The sequence below is a fragment of the Natator depressus genome, chromosome 3 (assembly GCF_965152275.1).
Source record: "Natator depressus isolate rNatDep1 chromosome 3, rNatDep2.hap1, whole genome shotgun sequence".
NCBI lineage: Eukaryota > Metazoa > Chordata > Testudines > Cheloniidae > Natator > Natator depressus.
Genome location: NC_134236.1, coordinates 83,310,262 through 83,332,389, shown reverse-complemented (window position 1 = coordinate 83,332,389; position 22,128 = coordinate 83,310,262). Strand labels below are relative to the sequence as shown.

At 44.6% G+C, this 22,128-nt stretch overlaps 1 protein-coding gene across 1 annotated transcript; it reads left to right on the top strand.

Moving 5' to 3' along the window:
- Window positions 1-3,916: 3,916 nt before the first annotated feature.
- Window positions 3,917-21,163, top strand: OSTM1 (osteoclastogenesis associated transmembrane protein 1). Its single transcript, XM_074948199.1, has 6 exons — window positions 3,917-4,288; window positions 10,785-10,896; window positions 12,823-12,920; window positions 16,559-16,723; window positions 17,800-17,965; window positions 18,328-21,163. Exons 1-6 carry the CDS (start codon window positions 3,917-3,919, stop codon window positions 18,381-18,383), a joined length of 969 nt encoding a protein of 322 aa, XP_074804300.1. The 3' UTR covers window positions 18,384-21,163.
- Window positions 21,164-22,128: the final 965 nt, after the last annotated feature.

Genomic DNA, 22,128 nt, shown 5'->3' with positions numbered 1-22,128 from the left:
CGGCAACAAAATAAAACCACCTCCCCAAACGGTGTTGAATTATGGTTGACCTACAGAGGTTGACACAGTATGAGCGTAGACACTGTGTGACCTATGTTGACCATAACAGGGTAAATCCCATCATACAACTGTCTGTTTGTGATCTGGAGGGGTGCCCCCTTCCATACTTGTGGTATGCCTGACCCTGAGGAGGAGGAGAAAGAAGTGGACTGGGAAGGACATGTTCTGTGATATCCAACAAGCCAGTGCTGCATCGGACCGTGAACAAAGGGCCTGGAGGCTAAATATGGCAGACAGCATGAAGAAAGGCCCAGGAATCTGAGCAGGACAAGGAGAGAGACTTGCACCAGGACATAATGAGGTTTCTCACCCATCAAACATAAATGCTGCAGATTCTTGTTACCTACAGCTCCAACAATCATGCCTTTGCAGTCACTGGAGAACTCTCGTTTAGTATCTCCCTCTATTACCGCTCCATGCTGGGGGACAGTAAGGACAACCACAGCGTCACATACTCTGACGTGTGAGAGTCATGGTCGCTGTATGTGTAGCTAAAATGGACCGAAATGGACAGGAATGTTTTCTACCTTTCTAATTTTAAACTTCTGTTCCATTAACTTATTTTAGAAGTTTGTACTATACTGTTTTTTTTAATTGCATATTGATTTTTTTTTTTTGCACAATTTTTGCGACATGATACATTTCTATTTTTTGAAAACAAATTCATCTCCATTACTTCACAATATATACTGCAGAATGCCCAGAGCTACTCAAAACACCCACTTCTGGTAATTGTACGGGACTGCAGAACTCAGAGGTTCAGTGAACCACACCGTGCAATCATTATAAATGTACAGCAAGTGTTGCATAATTCATTGGTTCATTAAAGGACAGTTTGCTCATCATACATGTACACCAAGCACTACACAATTCCTAACAGCCCCCAGAACTTCAGAGCCAGCTAGAGCACAGTACATCACACCACGTTAAGGTGGCTGACCATTAAAATGCACCTTCATGGCTGCCCTCTGCTACACAGGTTTGTGCTGCGGTCTTGTAATGGTCCTTGTGTCTGGCTGTTCAAAATCAGCAGGCAGATGCTCTACCTGTTCCATTGCCTCAAAGATATTATGAAGGACACAACAGGCTGTTATAACCAGTGTGATATATTTTATCACTGAGATCCAGGCTTGTGAGTAAAGACCATCAGTATCCCTTCAATCTACTGAAAGCACATTCAACTGTCTTTCTGCACTTGCTTAGCCAGTGGTTGAATCTTTTGTTGGTATTGTCAAGGTGGCCAGTATACGGCTTCATGAACCAGAGGAGGAACGGATAGGCTAGGTCCCCCAGAATCATTAGTGGTGTTTCCATATTACCAATGGTAATCCGCCAGTCAGGAAAGAATGACCCTGTTCGCAGCTTTCTGAATAGTCTGTGTTCTTAAAGATGAGCATGCATGAGCCTTCCCTGCCCAGCCCACAACTGATGTCAGTGAAGAGTCCCCGGTGACCCATCAGTGCTTGCATAACCAAAGAAAGGTAGTCCGTTTTGTTGATGTATTCTGTGGGAAGGCGGGCTAGTGCCAATATGGGATGTGTGTGCCGTCTTTCACCCCACCACAGTTCTGGAATCCCATTGCAGCAAATCCATCCACTCTGTCCTGCACGTTGCCAAGAATCAGAGTCCTGTTTAGCTGGAGATGATTAATGGCCCTACACACTTGCATGACATTAGCCCCCCACTGTGGATTTTCCAACTTCCAAATGATTTCCCATTGACCGGTAGCAATCCAGCATTGCAACCTTCCACAGTGCAATTGCCACGCTCTGTCAGTGCAGCTTTCATTCTGGTGTGCTTGCGCTGGAGGGCTGGGGCAAGCTCCGCACACAGATCCAGGAATGTTGCCTTTTGCATGCGAAACTTCTGCAGCCACTGCTCATCAACCCAAACTTGCATTATGATGCGATCCCACCAGTCCGTGCTTGTTTCTTGGGCCGAAGGGCGGTGCTCCACTGTCTGCTGCTGCTCAGTGAACACGACCACCAACCTCGAATTATTTTTTGCTATGTCAGAGGTGGGCAAACTATGGCCTGCAGGCCACATCCGGCCCGCGGGACCCTCCTGCCCGGCCCCTGAGCTCCTGGCCTGGGAGGCTAGTCCCCGGCCCCACCCCCGCTCTTCCCCCTCCCCTGCAGGCTCAGCTCACGGCGCCACTGGCGCAACGCCCTGGGTGGCTGGGCAGCGCAGTTGCAGAGCCGCGGTCTGACCCGCTGTAGCCACCTGCCACCAGTGCTCCAGGCAGCACGGTAAGGGGGCAAGGAGCAGTGGGGGTTGGATAGGGGGCAGGGGAGTTTGGGGTGGTGATCAGGGGGTGGGGGTATGGATAGGAGTCGGGGCGGTCAGAGGGCAGGGAACAGAGCGGTTGGATGGTGCAGGGGTCCGGGGGGGGCAGCCAGAAATGGGGGGGTTGGATGGGGCAGCAGGGGGCAGTCAGGGGTGTGGGGGCTGGGGGTGGTCAGGGGACGGGGAGCAGGGGGTGGTGGATGGGGCAGGAGTCCCGAGGGGGCCGTCAGGGAACGGGGGGGTTGGATGGGGCAGGACTCCCCGGGGAGCTGTCAGGGAGCGAGAAGCGGGGGGGGGTCAGATAGGAGGTGGGGGCCGGGCCATGCCTGGCTGTTTGGGGAGACACAGCCTCCCCTAACCGGCTCTCCATACAATTTTGGAAACCTGATACGGCCCTCAGGCCAAAAAGTTTGCCCGCCCCTGGGCTATGTCCTTTAGCAATCTGTCTTAGAAGAACTCATCAGGTCCCCCATTGTTGTGTTTCTTCCTGTGGCTCCGCAAATGCTGAAGGATAGTTCATCTTGTGTTTGCAACGTTTATGACACTAGTGGAGAGCTGTGCAGGCTCTGTGCTTCTGTGGCAGATGGTGGGAAGCGACAAGTGCCATGTGGGTTTGTGTGATTTAAAAAAACCAGGAAAATGATAGGATATGGATGGCATTATGCAATGGAGAAAGGTGTATGATGGCCATGTGACCACGTTACCTAGTCTCTAAGGTGCCACAAGTACTCCTGTTCTTTTTGTTTCTATCCCACAATGCACACATTGTGAAAATTTGCCAAAAGGCAGCGTGCATGCAAGCTGCAAAGTATGCATGTGCACGAGCAATAGACTAACTTTGGCAGCTTTATGCTGCCATAACTTGTGTGGACCAAAGTTTGTAGTGTAGACATGGCTTTGCAATGCTTTAGCTAATCAGCGCCTGGCCATTGATTACAGGAAAAACAGCAAAATCCTAATGTGGGCAAGGCCCAAGTGTTTTTATCTGGTCCCTAGCACCATGGTCCACGAATGCCTCCCACCATGTTTTAACAAAAAGAGAAATGATGATCTCCCTCTCTCGTCCTGCCTGGCCTAGAAGGGAAAGTTGGACTGGTTGATATGTGGTACTTAATACTTATTGATCGAAAGTTATGCTGAAGAAGTGAGATTCACATTAGTTCTGAAATTGGCCAGAGGTCTGTGATAATGAGCTCCCGGACAGAGTGCCAGGCCCAGCAGCGGGGGGTGGGGGGGTGTTTTCCTCCTGGTGTCAGGCACCTTTCCCTGGAGACCCTTTCCCTCTGTGCTGTGCATTAGCAGGCAACGCCCCGCTCTCCAGGACTGGAAGCCCGGCCCGCTTCCCCACCAGCCAGCGTACGTGCCCGCCTGGGCCTGGCCTGAACACAGCGCGTCCTACCCTGCCAGGCCACACCCCCGGCCCGGCAGCCCCGCCCCTCCACCCGGAGTCGAACCCCCACCAGCCAATAAGGTGGCTCGTCTGACCCAGCTCCGAACGTTGACATCTCTCCGGGCTCCACGTGACCCTGGTTCACTAAATCGCTCCCAGGAGCCGCGGCTGCCGGCAGCCATGGGCCCGGCCGCGCGCCTGCTGTGTCTGCTGCTGCTGCCCGGCCTGAGCGCGGGGCAGAGCCTGGGGTCCGGCCGCCGCCCCCCGCCGCAGAGCGGCCCGAAGGGGTGGGCGCGCGGGGGCGGGCGCCGGCTGCTGTCCCTGGAGCTGCTGGAGGAGGCCGAGGACTTGTCGCTGGCCCTGCTGGGGACGGAGCTCCCCGGGCAGCTGCCCCCCGAGTGCCGGGAGCTCCTGGCGGGCTTCGCCAACAGCAGCGTGCGGCTCGCCGGCTGCCTGGTGCGGAGCGCCCGGCCCGTGCGCCTCTGCCAGAGCTGCTACCGCCACTTCCAGAGCGTCACGGAGCAGCTGGAGAAGATCACCCGGGCCGTGGGGGTGCGTGCGGGGAAGGGGTCTCGCAGGAGGGCCCGCGCGCGCGTGTGTGTGTGGGGGGGTCTGACCCACAAGCCGCCTTGGGGTGCGGCTTAGCCAAGCCCCAGCTGGAGGTGGCCTCCCCCAAGCTGTTGGAGAGAGGCAGGCTGGGGCAGTCCCTTGCCGCCTTCGCCAGGCCAGCTGGGAGACCGGCCGGCCTGTGACTTCTACCTACCTGGCTCCCTTGCCTTACCCCGCTAGTCCGAGCCACCCCCCGAGCTGCTTTTTGTGCCTGGCGCTGGCTGAGGACTGCACGTGGGGGGAAGGGGAAGCTGGGAGGCTAGCAGGCTGACACGGGAAGCTAAGATCGTGGAAATAAGGGAGGGAGGCTAAAGGGGCCTCCTGGGTATCCCTTTGCAAATGACTCCCCCGCAGAAGAGGTGTCGAATGGATGCTCCCTCCCATTGGAGTGAGTGTTCCTGGCAGACTTATTAATGGAATCGTGTGTGACTGAAAAGAGGAACTCGTGGTGTCGAGCAAAATGGAGGCACAGACGTTTTAGTGTTATCAGACTTGTATCTTATGCAGGGAAATAGCACTTGGAGCACTAACTTGCACTGCCTGATTACTCATTGATATTGACTGTTCTCGGAAATGCCGTCTGCTGTATATGATTAATGATTTCAGGCCACATGCACACAGTAAAATAGCAAAACAACATCCACTACTTATTTGCAGTGTCACATATTTAGAAAATATTTGATCCTTAAAAATCAGGGTGTTCTAGAATTTAGGGATTCATAACTAGCTGGGCCATCGGCCTCTCACGAATGCCTAGGAGCTCTCTTAGACATAAGTCATTGCTGCTTAAAGTGTTTTGCTCTTGTAAGCTTTATGCCCATTGTTCTCCTCCTATGTAGGACTGAGTTCTCGTGTCTGAAAGGAGATGCCTGTTTCTTCTCTGTGCACCATATTGTGGGGCTGTATTGCTTGTTTGTGTGTCTTTCCTGACTGTGAATACTTTTGCTTTCAGTATTAGGTTGTGTATTAAAGCTTACCTATTTTGATTTTGTACAAGAGATAGTATGTGCCCTTCCTTTCCCTTAGTATATGTAAAATTTACAATCTGATCTAGCTCCCAAACTCAATAATTCCACTAAACTCTCCTGTCTTCCCCTTACAGAAGGCCAAGAAAAAAGATGGGTATTGCAGTATGTTTGGCAGTTAACAGATCTGGGCTCTGAATGATGCCACTAGTGGCAATGTGACATGAACAAAGCAGTGGGTCTCCGGTAACCTGGACTCAGACCACTTCTTTGGCTCTGAAAGTCACTACCTGTACCTTTAATTCCACCAAGAAGTGCATACGCAACTGCAGCTCGGTGGAGCACTGTAAAGCTCCTCCTAATAAGCAAGCTGCCATATTGTGGATTGGCTTCAGCTTCTAAAATAGTCATCTTGTGGTGTAGCCCAAGTAAAGTGCAGTAGTCTTATCTCGGGGTGTGAAGGCATGTAGCATGGTCTGCATCTGAAGCAAAAGATCTTGCTTGCCAATGGAAAAATGTCCAATAGCAAACCTGACTTGTCAATAATGGCTGCACACCGTCAGTGGTGTTGATGTAACTTAGGCCAGTTCTTCCAGTTGCATTCGCCATCTTACTAATGTTGTGTGTTTGGTTTCTTAAAGCTGGAAATTGTTCACAACCAAAGGATGTTAATAGTCCTGCATCTTGCAAAGCGTTCTTTAACTCCGATAGTATATCAGCTTATACAAATTTGACACATCTCTGAAAATGTGGAGTTTAAAGGTGGGAAATCTAATGACCAATACTATCATTTTTATATGGGAATGCTCATAGTGGAGGGCCTCAAATGCCTTACAGATTCTATACATGCAACTCCACTAGGTCGCTGCTCACTAGCCATTAGTTAGTCAACCAGCTGCACAACTCTTCTGGGTAAAGGTGGGGTGCCAGGATAAGCCCTAACTCCGACAGTACAGGTACACCAGCTAGGATCATGTTTTTATCTATCTGCAGACTATTTGGGGCTAATTGAATGTCCTCTGAAAGATCCAAATGTAACGAACTGCATGGTACTCAGTTTTGCTCTTTAGGAAGAATTAAAGGAGTGATATGATCCTGCTGAAATTTGAACCAGTGGCTGCAGAAAGTCAAAATATTTTAAATCTGATGTGTAGAACTTTGTCATCCCTTCAATCAGTTGTCATCAACTGATGTGAGAAGTCAGGGGGAAAAAGAAGCCCAGTTTAATTCTGTGAATCTAGGTAACTTAATTTTTGTTAATATCAGTGATTTAAACCTTTTCCCCAAAGCTAAGTCTCCCATGGATTTGGAAGTTCAACTTTTAAGGAACCCTCCCGGAAGGTAGTAGGCCCCTGCTGTTTACACTTCCTCAGCATTTGCTAGGTCTTTTCTGCTTTCGTCCAGGTATGTACATAACCTAGTACAGTGGTTCTCAACCAGGGGTACACTTATCTCTGAGTTCTGCCGGGGGTACATCAAGTCATCTAGATATTTGCTTACTTTTACAACAGGCTACATAAAAAGCACTAGCGAAGTCAGTACAAATTAAAATTTCATACGGATGGTGACTTGTTTTTCAGTAATAGTGTGCTTTGACACACTTGTGTTTTTTATGTCTGATTTTTGTAAGCAGGTAGTTTTTAAGTGAGGTGAAACTTGGGGTACACAAGACAAATCAGGCTGAAAGGGGTACAGTAGTCTGGAAAGGTTGAGAGCCACTAGCCTAGTAGATTTGTGTGTGTGTGCGCATATGACAGTTCCCCGTAGCAGTAATGGAAGTTCTGATGATCCTTAACCATTTAACAAATCTTCCATTTTAACAGGGAAAAAATAGAATACATAGGGAAATAGATCTCTCCCAAACTTTTGTAGGGAGCACCACATTTCAGTGGAGACTCTTGTGTTGCATGTCCCATTTCATTCATGACCACTTGACATGCCTCTGTCAACTACAACAATTGCTTGCCATGAACAACAACTTTATGGCAGTATCTAAATCAACTTAGCAGCTGGGAAGCTGGAGCCAGAGCCATGTGTCCAGTTAGCTCTCCAGAGATCACAGTTTGAGAACCATGGGGTTGAAAGAGAACTGGTTTTGAAAGAGGGAAAAAATACTAAAGAATCTGACTGGACTTCTTTTGCAGTAAAGACGCCTAACTTAACAGTTATTCCTACACTTCTTTCCCATTCACTTCACCCTACTTCTTTGGTACTAAGCTCACACCCAGACTGCATTGTCACAGGAATTCCGCCACTATCTCTTTCCACTGTGATCCCTGAATATATTGGATACTTAGGTATCAAATCATGGTAGAGAGGGAAAAAAAGGAATTTGCTATTAATAGCAATAAAATCTTTGCTTGCTGTAGCCATAGATAGTTTGTCATGACTCACAAAAAGGACGTCAGCTGTCTGTGATATGAGCCTGGGTGGTAGATGGATCCACTATATCGCAAGAGGCACATTGTAGCTTTTCTAGGTCAAAAAGTCAACTCTTGTTCATATTTTGGAAATAAAACAACGAGGAAACGAGAAGAGGAAGTACATAGTGTACATGTTTTTTTCAGGTGGAAAATCTGTTCTTGTATGAAAGGGTGGAAAAAAAAAAAAACAACTCATTAGCCAAAGGCCAGTGACTAACTAGGTTTAAACTTAGTGTCTGATTACAAGGGATACCTCATCACTCTGTGCTCAGCTGCGTAGAACTTTGCCTTTTTCTCTCAGAGTTAGTCAATTTAAGGCTAAAGCCTTTTCCTGATACTATTTACGTTCTAGCTCAGGGGGCAGTCAATAAGGGGACTCTGGACCGCCAGATGCTTTGGAACAGACCCCAAAAATCTTTATTTTCTTATTTAGTATCAATGTGGTTTTTTTAAATTTTATTTTCTTCCCTAGAGCCTGGACCTTGACTATACCCTGACCACGAAATTTGGACCTTGACAAAAAATAGATTATCCCTGTTCTAACTTTTCCCAAATAACCTTTCCACACCATGTATCTGTATGGTTGTGTGTGGCTCTGAACTGATTCGTGAACCAGCTACCCAGAAAAGCATGAGTGTAAATACTTGGGCAGGGACAGTCTTTGTGACTTGCACAAACAGGTGGTGGGCCTTAAACAAATAATAATAGGATTGGCATCTCTTATTGCAGATATCATGAGGCTGTCCTTCCAGGGGCTGTCTTCTCATGGCATTCGTAGCTAATTAGCTTGTATGTGTTTGGGAGAATTTGATGGGAAAGGCAAAGAGAGGATTCCTTGGTTATGGGTTCGACTCAGTTTCAGGTTAGTAGTGTGTGAAAGCAACTGCCATCAGATGTCTGTTTGGCCTGCATGAAAGCTAGTTCATGTAGGGATGTTTCATCTCTTGCTGGGCTGCAGGTGAGCTAACCTCTCCTGCAGGTGGCTTATCCAGTTCAGGGTTGAGGCAGACAGGCTGTGACGAGACAGTAACTTGTGCTCTTGTGGCTGACATTGTACCTGCTAGAGCTGAGTGAAATAGTCCCATTGAACCTCAGACTCTCTTAAACAGGGCTTTGAGCTTTTGTGGACATAGTTTGATAGCACAGCAAGGGAAACTGCAGGGTCTCTAATCCTCAAACATCTCCTAGTGGGGTTGGGGAAGGTGCCCCCCTCTTTCTCCTAGGCTACTAGAGGGTCCCAGGTGGCTGCTCCTCTTTTCCCTCCCTCTTCAGGGGCCTGCTTGGTAGTCTTTTACATCCCAAATTCTGAAAGGCTCCCTACCCCCAAAACAGGGTAGCAGACATGTCCATGCTCCCTCTGCTAGCTGGCTGTGCTGAACCAGGGCTGAGAAGTTCCATAATTCTTAGCTGGAGTTGCTTGGGAACTCCGAGCACCACAGAATATCCTCTAGGGCCGAGAGAAGCAATCCGTCTCTCTGGGTATGTCTACCCAGCATCTTGGAGCCTGCGGGACCAAGCCTCCCAGTCTAGATTGACAGACTTCAGCTAGAGGGGCTGGTGCTGAGATCATAGCTGTGTTGACAGCGCTTTGAAGTTGCAACTCTGGCTTTGAAGCCTCGGGACGGGGGTGGGCTTCAGAGCCCAAGCTCCAGCCTGAGCCGTGACTTCAAAGCGCTGTCTCCGCAGCTATTTTTAGAGCACTAGCGCAAGCTCAGGTCTGTTGACACAAGCTCCAGAATGCTGTGTAGATGTACCCACAGCACAAGGTCTATGGGGTACGGAGGCTAGTGGGGAGGGTAGTTGTCACTCAGAACAAAAGAACGTGTTTCACTCATTAAACATGGATCGTCCATTGTCAGTGTGTTTTAGTACTTTAATCAACTTGTATCTCTGTGTATCCAGCTGTTAGTTATATGGAAATGGTGTCTTGGCTAGGGTTGGGTGAGTGATAAATTACTGATCTCCTACCCCAACCTCAGTATAGCTAATTAAAAACCTTATTTTCATCAGCAAATGTTTGGTAGTCTTACTGACCCTCACCAGAGCTTGTACTCTATATGCCAGACCAGTCTTTGTGCTTAATCTGGTTTTGGACAAAAGCTGCTCAGGGGTGAGATCTGTTCTGTTGCGGCTGGAAAATCAGCCTGGGGGTGCCTGGCTGATTCTGTCAGTCTGTGGTTTGGGGGTGGGGGCCGGGGACAAGAAATGATGTTCCCAGTCACTATTTTGAGTCTCCTTTTAAATGGAATGAAACCAGATATTTGCACACTTTAAAATACTATTTGGAGGCTTGACGCTCCTCTGGGTTTGTAGTTAGCAACCTCTGTATCAGAAGGCTCAGATGCATGCTAGGAGGGATTGACTCCTGGCGGAAGGCAGGTTGGGGTGACACAGGGCCAGGGGAGAGCAACTTTATGCTGCACATGGGACTCCAGAGGAGTCGTGCTTGCAGGTGCACTAAATCAGCCAAGCAGGAGTTGTAGGCTCCTTGCGCCAATCGGACTTGTGGAGCTCTGAATGCTGGGTTATGCCAGCTTCCATCAGTATAACCCAGGATGGAATCTAACTCTGTAGCTGTATTATGGGAGCACTCAGAGGGCCCATTGTGGGATCAGGGTCTATTATGCTAGTCGTACACATGCATAATGAAAAGTGCCCCTGCTCTGGAAAGCTGTTGGTGTGCATGGTGCTATCAGTGCCACAAGTACTCCTTTTCTATCTTGACTGAAGCTCCTGCTGTTCTCGTATTAAACCCTCTAAGAACTTACCCAAGTCCCCAATGTGGTTATACCTCTCACAATATTTAATGTTTTTTCTTAGTCCGTTGTTTGGAAAGACACTGGCTTTGCCCTGTCGGACTAGTTCTCGGCCTTTCTCGTTTCTGAAATTCTCGGAATTCTGACAAGGGATGTAAAACTGGCCATGCTACTCCTGATGGGTGAAACTAACACGCTTAAAATGGCAGACTTGGCCTCCATGTCACCCGTTATCTGAAATAGTTCCAAAGTTGTTTCCATATGAATTCATAATACTGTGGGTTTTTTCTTCCAGAATTCTTCTGAGAGCAACTGTGCAAAAAGCCTCTTGATGTCTGATAGGGTACAGCTAGTTGTGATCCTTTCGCAGTTCTTTAACAGTACTTGGGAGAAGGCCAACTGTGCAAGTACGTGATTTGTTCTGTCCTTTTCATGCTACCATTATGATTCAGACGACAGATTTAGCCTTGCCTTTAAAATTTCTCAGTTGATCAGAACTGAACAGCATTGATAAGATTAAGTTATTTAAATTGACAGAAACAAAGAGCTCTTTATTGATACATCCTGGATACTTTTATTGTACAGGGGACACTGTTCAAAGTTGACAGATTCAAAAAATCAATTTCTTCTTCCCTTGCTTATCTAAACACACTAGAGTCCCCATACGAATATTCACCTTGCACTAAAGCCCCTGCCAAAATGACAGCTGCTTTACTCAAGGGGGCATGGGGAAAATAAGAGATCTATAAATACAGCAGAGCTGTAGCAGATCTCCAGCATGGTTTATTCAGAGTAAGTAAAAACTGATGGTTTTTACTTACTCTGAATAAACCATGCTGGAGATCTGCTACAGCTCTGCTGTATTTATAGATCTCTTATTTTCCCCATGCCCCCTTTTTCCTACTTAAGTAGAAAATGTAACTTGAACTGTTTAATAAAAAATTAGTAAGGGTCAGATTCTGATACCCTTACTCATGTTGAATAGCATTGTACTCCACGAGTATTCACTCATTGTGACGTGGGATATCAGACTCTGGCTCTGAAATTCTATGGACTGGTTCTGGCTGTAATATGTTGCATGCGGCTTCTTTATGGCCCTTAAATGCCACCACAGGAAACAGGAAAAATTCCCTTGGCACAGGAGCTGTACCCCTACTAGGGGTACATAGGTACTTGAACTAAGGGTGTGGGGGGTGCTGGCCCCTGACTTGAAATGGTTTCCATCATATCCAGGGTTTACAGTTTGGTTCAGTGACCAGCACCCCCACTATACAAATTGTTCCAGCACCCTTGCATGGGAGGGCGCCAGAGGTTGGAGGGGTGGTAATGTATAGCTGAGTGCTGCAAAGGATTTTGGGCTGCTACAGAGCCCATAGATAGCCCCAGGGAGATTGGGTTCGGGCTAGCTCCAGAGGCCAGTAGTCCCCAACATACGTTACTGGTTGCCACCAAAGTGTGTGAAGGAGAGGTAAAACAACCTCCAACTGTCCTCCCATCCTCAGGCTCTGCCTTCTGTGCTACGTCTCCCAGGAGGGGAGCACAGACTCTATCCCGTAATGCTTAAGATGTTCTCTCACTTCCATCCTTCAGGGAAGGTCACATTTGGAGTCTGCCATCCTTCACAGTGTCCTTTTTAAAGGAATGCTACATAAAACTAGCAGTCCTAGTTTCCGAGGGTCTAATGGATCAGAATAGAAAAAGTGGAGTAGATGGAAGGAAAGAAATACCTGCAGGGACTAGAGCAGTATCTGAAAAGGAGTGTTTCAGGAGCGCCCTGCAAGGCAGGTAAAATTGGCTTCCACTTCCTGACAAAATTGGTACACGTTCTGTGATGCTGCTTAGTGCATTTTTCAAAAGCATTTCTTTTTTTTCATAAGCATAAAGATTCCCTCTATTTCCTAGCTGTCCCCTGTTTCAGCTACATGTCTGACGCTTATACTTTCAAACAGTGCACACTAGTTCTGATGGGCAAAGTCAGACTTGCAGGGTGAAAAGTAAAAGCAGTGTCTTGTGTTATCTGAAAGCCCAGTGAGAGCTCAAATCCTTTCTTCAAAATGCTCTTGATAATGGTCTTTATCTTTTACTTAATCAAGGCCAATTAATTCTGAAATGTATCCTAAATGAAGAGAGAAGCCCGAGTGAGTTAGGATAGCAAATCTGAGACATCTGCATAACAGCAACCAAATAGGAAATGCAAAGCTGACTGAAATTGGTTTTTATAATTGAGAGCTCTTGCTGTAAAGCTGTAGGGCCGCCAAGGGACTTGTTGGCTGTAGATATAGGTTAGAAATAAGGATATCTTGATTCATGTATTTTTTTTTTCTTTTTGACAGATTGTTTGAAGAACAACAGTGAAGGGCTATCAAATAGTACAGTAGAGTTCCTGGACTTATTCAATACAACACTGATGTGCTTCGAACATAACTTCCAGGTATCTTTGCTGTGTATCTGAGGGCAGCACTGAGCCCTCTTCTTGTATAGTAAAATATCTTCTTTTCACAGAACAAACTGCAGTGGATACATATTGAGCAACTGCAATTGACAAATTCTGAAGCAGTTTAGGCAGATAGAACAATTATCTATAAAATGCAGATGTTCACAATTGAGAGCACAAAATGTATTTTAATTGATGCTCACCTTGACTCTGTCTTGTATGCAATTACAGTGCCATTTCATATTGGGATTTCTGGATTCACAATAGCTGATAATTATATAGTAAGAGTCACGTAGTCTCTGCATACAGTAAGTCACTTTTCCTAGTTCCTTCTGGAGTTATCACTGCGTGACTTAACAATGTGGCTCCTTAAATCATTATTTGGTTGTATTGTAGATTAGTCCAAAAGGGCCAGCTACCTGAAAACACTTCTTAAGACTTCTATCCATTAAGGTTATGAACAATTAAAACTTTTGCAATTAAATATAAAATTTTGTAAAATAAATGTGGTAATTATCTCCCAAGAAAAGTGCATCCAAATAATTATGCATCAAAATTTTGTAAATTATGCTAAATTTAATCCTAAAACTAAATCAGATTATGCAAAAATATTCATAAGTTTGATTAAGCAGCTAATCAATAAAAACTGTCCAAAAGGATAACATTCAAACTAAAGTTCTTGATGCAGAATAAACATGTGGATCTAGAAGAGGATCTGTGGTTACAATACGCTTTGCAGCCCCCCTTACTGGTGGGCTAGCTTTCCCTGCTTTTTTGCTTGCCAGGCAGATCTTGCCCCGCACTGTAGTGATTTATAGGGCATTTTTTAAACTTATGTATTGCCATGATCATATCCATAGACTTCTGGAAATAAGACTTGTGCTCCTTTAATAAGGTAGTTGGTTGTACACCAGCATAACACACTCTCCTATGTTGTTTCTGAGTGTCTTACAATTTTGTATAAATCCAAGCAGGTAGTAAAGATTCACTTTGGTTCTGTCCTCTAGCCCCTCTTCACGGACAGGTGGGGAAGCTGTACCAAAGATGTATTTAGCATTTCAGTCTGGGGGGTGGGGTGTATGGTCTATGCTTAACTGTTGTGGAAGGAACAGTTGCTGAGAGAGATTGGTCTCCTGTTGTTCTCACTGTTGGTGGTTCCTGAGATGCGCAGCCTTTATAGTAGGTCTTGGCAAGGGGAGAGAGCTTGGGCCTGGTCAACAGAGCACTTTAAAGGCAAGACCTGGACCGTGAACTTAATCTAGTAACACTTGGGTAGCCAGTGGAGTGATTGCAGCGTTGATGTGTTCTTAATGATCTGTGCTGGTCCGCAGGTAGCCTGGAGTTTCTTCAGTGCCTGCAGTTTCATTCCTACTTTACGGAGATCATAATTTCAGGGATTACCGTGGTCAAGTCTGTATCTGTTAGGATGGGGCATCATCTCCTGGCTAGCTGACGGTGTTCCTAAAAACTGTTGCTGTTTGAGTATTGAATATTGCTGAGACGTTGAGGAGGACCAAAACTAGAAGGCCCCTTTACAATCGTCACCATGGGGTGATCTTAGGGAGTTGGCTAAATCATGGAAATGTTGCCTTCTGCCCTCCAACCTCACCATTATCTTGCCTGGGTTTAGCTTCAGAGAGTTGCCTTTCGTCCAGGTGTTGATCTGATTTGCCAATAGTACAGCTGCATATGGGGCTTTCATGGTAGATGAAAAGGAGACGAACAGCTGGGTGTAATTTGCATCCTGCTGATGTTTAAGGTCAAGGTGTCTTATAGTCTCTCCCAACAGCTTGTTGTAAATAATTGAATAGGATGTGGGAGAAAATGAAGCTGTGTGGAATTTGTCCCAGTGCTTCCTCACAGCCATCTCTGCACATTACTGTTTGTTCCTCGTAGGTCTCTGTGGTGAGCCCTCCACACTGTCAAGGGCTGAAGTGATCGAGACAAATGTGTGGAGGTTGCCCATTTTCTGTGGCTAAGAGGAGATAATCTACTGTTGTGACCATGACCATTGCTCAGCCAGAGCTGGGAGTAAAGCCCAGTTGGGAAGCGTCTAGGATGCTGACAAAGGTTGGGTGTAGTTGGTGATGGTCCTTCACTAGCTTCCCAGCTCCCTGGCTCAGAAATGGGAAGTTGGAGGTAGCCTGTAAAGTTGATCATACAAGAGTTTGCTTTTTGAGTGCTGGATGAAAAGGTGATGTTTTAAGGTGGATAGTAGCCAGGTCTCTTCTGTAAACTCTGGCTATTGTGGGTTCTGTCATTATGCCTCCGTGACGAGGCTTAAAAAAATACAGAAGAATCTAGAGATCTTCCCCCATCCTCCCCCACAACCCACCTGGGTCATCAGAATTTTCAGGGAGGTGAAACTGCTACTACAGTAAAACTACATGACTTTCCTGTGTTTTTTCATCTGAAATCCACAAAGGATGAAATTCACAGTTAAGCAAACTTCCATTGGGTTTCCTAGTAGGAGGAAAGATCTTGTATTCTCCCAGCATAGGCTGGGATATACAGTTCCATTGTATTTGGGTGCCCAACTCCTTTAGCCTCTTTTGAAAATCCCACCAATAGTGTTTTTAAGGGACTGTGTTTTAAAATATGATCCGGATTCTTGCTATTATTTACTACATAGATTGTAAATGGGGGACAGGAGCAGTGGCTATTGAAACTCAAAATAATTAGGCCAAATTAAAATACCTATTTACTCCTCCTTCCTGTGTGGCATATTCATATAGACCAATGAAAAATAGCCAGCTGTGCAGGAGAAGCACACCTGTGTTTCCAAGGCAAACTTGGTATTAACAATCCTTGTTTTGTTTTTATTTTAGACCGGGGTGGGCAAACTTTTTGGCCCGAGGGCCACATCTGGGTGGGGAAATTGCTTGCAGGGTTGGGGTGCGGGGTGTGGGAGGGGGTGCTGGAGGGGGCTCAGGGCAGGAGGTGTGGGGTGCAGGGTGCAGGAGGGGTTCAGGCTCCGGCCTGGCACCACTTACCTAGAGCAGCTCCAGGGTGGCAGCGGTGCACACCAGGGCCAGGACAGGTTCCCTGCCTGCCCCGGCCTGGCCTGGCCCAGTGCTGCGCCATTCTGGGAAGCGGCTGGCACCATGTCCCTGCGCAGCCCCTCGGGGGGACACAGGGCTCCATGTATTTCCCTCGCCTGATGGTACCTCCCCGAGGCTCCCATTGGCCACAGTAACTTGTTCCTGGCCAATGGGAGCTTTGGGGGAGGTACCCACAGGCAAGAGTGGTGTGCGGAGCTCTCTACCCCTCCTCACCCCCGCGGGCTCCAGGGATGTGGTGTGGCCGCTTCCCAGAGTGGCGCAGCGCCACAGGGGTGGCAATCCCGCAGGCCAGATCCAAAGTCCCGAGGGGCCGGATCCGACCCGCAGGCGGTAGTTTGCCCACCCCTGTTATAGACAGTCAATAGTTTCAAAATACATCTTTTCGGGGAAAAATAAGATCAACTTTCAATTCACTGTGAGCTTTATTTATATAAAATGGACCTAAATCCCTAAATTTCAGTGTAACACTTTAGGATGTTAATATTGTAGATTTTGGTTCAAGTTCAGCTCTAGTTTTTTAAAGTTAATTTTATATTATTTAAAAATCTAAATATGTGCTGCTTATAATTTTAGGGGCAATCCATCAGTCTTGTATCAAGCAACCACACAGAAGTATGCAGAAACTGCAATGGAACTTACAGAAACCTGAATACCCTGTATAACAAAATGCAAAAAATGACTGGACTGGGCAGCCACTCAGAACACAGAACACACTTGTGTATTGATGTGGAAGATGCAGTGAGTATACGTATTTGCTTCTGGATCTTCTTGCCTAGCTAATACCCAATGGGTGGGTAGATAAATCCGAAGAGCAATCTTCAGTGGTCCCTTAGCTGTTTTTATATTATTTTATCTTGGCCTCACTCTTGTCCTTTCAGCGGTGGAAGCTGCTTTCATGAGCAATTTCTTTAGTGAGCTACTGTCACACTGCACCTACCGCTTTGTGCTGTGACGTCCTCACGTCCCTCAAGCTAAGGAGGGGTCAGGCTGGGTTCTGGTCAGTACGTGGAGAGAAAACGGTTAAAGAACACTTAAATACTTCAGGAAACAGTGTTGGTGACCTAGTAGGTTGCACTCTGAGTTAATACTGAACCAGGGCCTCCAGGGTACTCCATGATGCTGCTGTTCATTTGGATGAGATGTAAAATAGAGGTCCTGACCGCTGCGGGTCATTAAAGACCTTGTGCCACTCCTGAAGAGGAAGGGGTCTAACCTTGATGTCCTGACATATTTCAGCTTGGGCAGTTGGGACTTTATTTTTGTCTAAGAGATTTTGTGAAGGGAATATTCTACTCCCTATCTCAAATGGGGGTTTGGGGGCTGGGAAATCCCTTTAATCTTTGGCTTTTATCTGACACTGCTTGCTAAATTCCAGTTAATGTTTCCAGTTAGTTGCTTCCTAACTACAGCAGTTGATTATTGGGCCAGGGAATATTAGCAATTTTTTAATGTATTTAGCTGTCTCTTAATGTGATTTTTTAGCAACTGGGAAGAAGGAGAGTTAGTAGCATGTGATCAGCCAGCTTTCCATGAACCACCAGTAAGTGCTCTAAGAATCACAGCGTGGGAATCACTGCTCTAATAAATGTATTGGGTGAGAGTCAATGGGAGGTTTGCCGTTGATTTCAGTGGGGCTAGGATTTCACCTTTGTCTAATTTTTTGAGGGGAGATATTTTAAATGGCTCTTATTCAAGTAGATATTATGGTTTAAAGGTAATTAGATGGTCTTGCTATACTGAACATCGCAAAGTTCAGTAAAAACAGTGATGCAAGCCAAGGAATGTGTTGCTCACCATGGTCATTTTCCTTTTAGATGAACATTACACGAAGGCTTTGGAGTAGAACTTTCAACTGTTCTGTCCCGTGCAGTGATACGGTCCCAGTGATTGCAGTTTCTTCATTCATTCTCTTTTTACCAGTCATTTTTTACCTTAGTAGCTTCCTTCACTCAAAGCAGAAGAAACGTATACTCATTCTGCGTAAGTAATGTTGTCAGAACTTTACTTACAGAATGCGGGAGCACAAGGAATCATCTTGGGTACTCTACTTGATCAACATACTTGGTATGGGGTCAGGCAGTTCTGTCACTGTGCCTGCAGCAGTGGGTGGGAGCTGGTGTTAACTACTTGTCCTCTTGTGGACTACCTTTATCACTTGAAGAGCCATAGAGGGTGGGAAAAGTAGGTCCTTAGCCATGCTTCTCTGTTGAAAAGGAAAACCATGATGTTAACGGAACACTGTTCAATACTACGTGCTCAGTTAAACTGAGTGAGTGGGGAAACTGGTGGTGGGAGTCTTTTTTTTTTTTTTTTTTTAATTTTTATTTTTCTTTTCCTTCTAGCCAAGCGTATCCAATCAAATGCCAGTCTTGTGAACATCCAAGAAAAATACAGCTGAGCTGCAACACAAAACCAGAAAACCACAACTGGGTATATATTGGGTACAATTGTAGTGGAAGGAGGACCGCACAAAAGAGGAGTTAATTACGGTTTAGTGTTGCTCTATATCATTATACAAGTTAAACAAAATGCTGTCTGACTCCTAAACGGGTATATTAACAAACATGACAAGGCAGGGCTATGAGACGCAGTATGGACTTCTGATTTGAAAAATAATTTAATTCTTTCCAGACTAGTGCTGAAGCTGGTTATTTTCTGATTCTTTGATTGCAGGTTTTTGTACCTTTTATCAACAGAATATGTACTTCTCCTGTATGTTGTTTTTCCCTTTATATTTAATTTTCTATATTGACTCCATAAAAATCTAGTATGACAGTTGTGTTTATTTCCAGGCATGTTAGTACAGTCTGAGATGTGATCATCTTTCCGATGTGGTTCTTATGAACTAGCAAAGCTTAATATAATTTGTTTTGGTTTAATTCAGTATCAGAATTAGAACATTTCAAAGTAAAAATGCCATCTTACCACCTTTGGGTAGACTTGTACTACAGGTTTCAAAAACTAGCCCCCTTACATAGCATCTCTTGATAGACACAGTCATGCTGCTTAGTTCATTTTAGTGGTGTCTTTATTATTTAAAAAAAAAAAATTTCTGGCAATGATACAACAGGTCTGCCAGTGCTAGACATTAATAGTAATTTCAGAAAATGTACCATATTAGCACATATTTGGGCACTTGCACGCTTAAACCACTAAGTCATTGCTTTTCAAATGGTTAGAGGCTTATTTTTAGGTATGACGCATATCTGTATGTGAGGCCAGATGTCTTTGTGTTTGTCCCTTACTTCACTTACGTGTTTAATTTCTTTTATTTATATATAAAAAATTTTAAAATGGTAACCTGAGGTAACAGTCACTGGAGATGCTGAAATGTGCTTGGATTAGAACTTCCTCTGGTTTAAGATACAAATGGGTTTACATGAAAGATATATTTTAGTAGTGACTAGGGCACAGATGTTCTATAACTTTAGAACTGGCCTAAAGTGAATGTGCTGTACCTGGATCTTTGACTTACTCTATCCAAATTTGCAATCGGTACTTCCCAGAAATTTACTGGAGATGAGGTCCATTTAGTAGATTAAAATAAACTCAACCTCTATAGGAAGCTGTAGAGCTGAATCAAAAGGTCACAGCATTGTTACTAACGTTGATGGGACTGTCGAAAGGACACCATTCTAAAGATGCGTTAATACAGGATATCCAGGCTGATAAATTCTAGGCTTATATTCTTCTGAATTTTCTACTACAGTAAAATGAAAAATTTCAGTGTGGTTGTAATGAGGTTGGAGGCTTCACTCTTGATATTAAATCCATCCCATACTACAACTTTAAGACTAAAGGGACACCATCAACTGGGAAATCACATTTCTTTTTGAAAAGGTTATGCTTATGATTATTCAACAACTGATAAGTTAGCAATTTGTTTCTTTAATTTAGCTTGTCTTTTGACAGCACTTCTGTGTTTAGTTAGTTTCACTGTTTTGCCTCCATAGCCAATTAATCACTTTTTTCCCTTGCCCAAACAAACATCAGCAGGGGAGCAAAATAATCTTAAAGCACTTTAAATTGTGTGTGTGGTTTTTTTGTTTTGTTTTTTTTTTTTTTTATTTTAAATTAAGGCATACTGTCAGTTTAAAAAGAAAACCAAGTTGATAGTGTCTCAATATTAAGTAACATGATGTGTTAACATTTGGATATCCATACAACTGCTTCCTGGTATTTTGTGAGTAGGAAGTATCTCCCTCTATTAATCACATGAATCGCCTTGAATGATTGGTTTGGTTTGTGTTGAAAGCCTAAATAGGGTTGGATTTCCTGTCTGAGGAAATATATTTTTGACACTTTGGTCTGCTATAGATAAGGTGTCAAAATAGTAGAAGAATATATTTATGTTGCTTATCAGATGAAGTTATCTTCATAGGGCAGAGGGGAAAATTGCCTTTGTTTTAAATGGCTATTTTTACATCTATTGTGCTCAAATTTCAGCTTACTGGGCCTTATTCAACTGCTGTCCTAATAGCATTCCTTTGATTTTGAGGCATCATATGATTGCTTTGAACAGCCCTCAATCTTCCATTCATGCAGATAAAACCAGTTTGTATGTGCAGAGTTATAGAATGATAGCTTTCATACTGTAAGCAGTGGCTTTTTGAGCACATTCAAATTAAGTAGGTCTGAAAGTCATTACACTTGGATATGGTGGCTAAGCACTTTATAAAAAAAAAAAAAGCAGCTTTTGTTTTTTCCTGGCTGCTAAGCCAAATGAAAGTACTCGTGATTTTTTTTTTTCAAGCAGCAGCAAAGTTTACACTCTAGAAATAATTTATATCCTACGTCTTCTCAAATGTCAGTTTTTCCTTTTTGTTTCCTTGTAATGCTAGCTTTCCTTACATGTTTTTAAGAGTACAGTATTTTTCATATAAAATGCATTGGGTCTTGTTCATATTCTGATGTTTCTGTAAATGCTTACAGCCTCCTGTCCCTAAAGGAAATGGTGGTGGTGCAGAAAACATGCAGAAAAAATCTTAACTTTATTTGGCTGGTAATTTTTAACCTTTGTTTGCCATTTTTATGACTGTATAAGATGTACTTAAAATCTTTCTTTGAAATACCAGTTTGTATTTTTGGTACAAGTGAATGTTTTTATTCTTGGGTAGCATTATCTATTTTTGGATTAGAAAACCTGTATACACTGAAAATGAACAAATATTGTATTGAATAAACGTGTATAGAATTGATTGCGCTTGATTGTCCCATTTTCAGTATTGAGATGCTTCGCCAATGCTGTTTTTAATGAGTGGTGGGGAAAGGATGGGACAGGACGGCCCAAGTAATAAAATTCTCAATTTACTACGCTTTCCTATTATGGACTTGTGTTTGAAGCACTTGGTTACTATAGAAACCGAATGCAGGTAAATAGATAGTAAATGCAACTTCACAATGTTGACATTTATTGTTAGTACTTTGTTCTAGACCTGCAGCCAGTTAATATACTTAGTTATATAACTTATGACTGTGCCTAGCTCTACTCTGACCAAGAGGGTGGACTTCCTTAGAGTCTGGGTGAAGTCTGTAGGATGGCTCTGTTGGCTGCAAAGGGCTTTGAATCAGGCCCTTGTTGCATGAGGAAAAAGGGGATACTGGGAAAAATTGATCTATTTGTTGTTGGAAGCTTCTGGGATGAATGATATACATGTGGAAACTTCCTTAGCTTTTAAGCTTTAATTGAAGGGGCAGGGTGTGGAAACCTTACCAAAGAGTCATGTCCCTTCACGCACCATCCCCCCTTCCCCCCGACTTCCCAGTATTCTAGTTAAATGCAAAACACAAATAGTCCCCTTCTCTTCCTCTCCCTCCACTTTCTTCTTTTTACCTTATAAAGTTTTACATCTTCCTTTGCGGGTCCCCTCTTAATAAGTGAATTACTATAGGTTTACAAATGTAGGTTCTTGCTGCTGGTGGAGACAAGGAGAGTGGGAGTGAACATGAACCGTGATTGTTTTATTTTGTCAGGATTTCTTTTGGCACCATAGGCCAGTAATGCAGCAGTCAAGCTACTCCTGTTTAAAAAGGTTTATAATTGGCATTCCTGTTTCGGATCAAGAGCCCTGAAACCTCCAGCACAACAGGGATTTCAAAGCAACCCTTTAGTATTGAGGTTCCAAGTTCATTTAAAAAAAAAA

Bases quoted from the DNA above. Each gene is read 5' to 3' on its own strand.
- OSTM1 (XM_074948199.1), top strand. From the start codon at position 3,917: ATGGGCCCGGCCGCGCGCCTGCTGTGTCTGCTGCTGCTGCCCGGCCTG. The intron at 4,289-10,784 runs GTGCGTGCGGGG...TTTTTCTTCCAG, and splicing joins AGATCACCCGGGCCGTGGGG to AATTCTTCTGAGAGCAACTG. The intron at 12,921-16,558 runs GTATCTTTGCTG...TTATAATTTTAG, and splicing joins GCTTCGAACATAACTTCCAG to GGGCAATCCATCAGTCTTGT.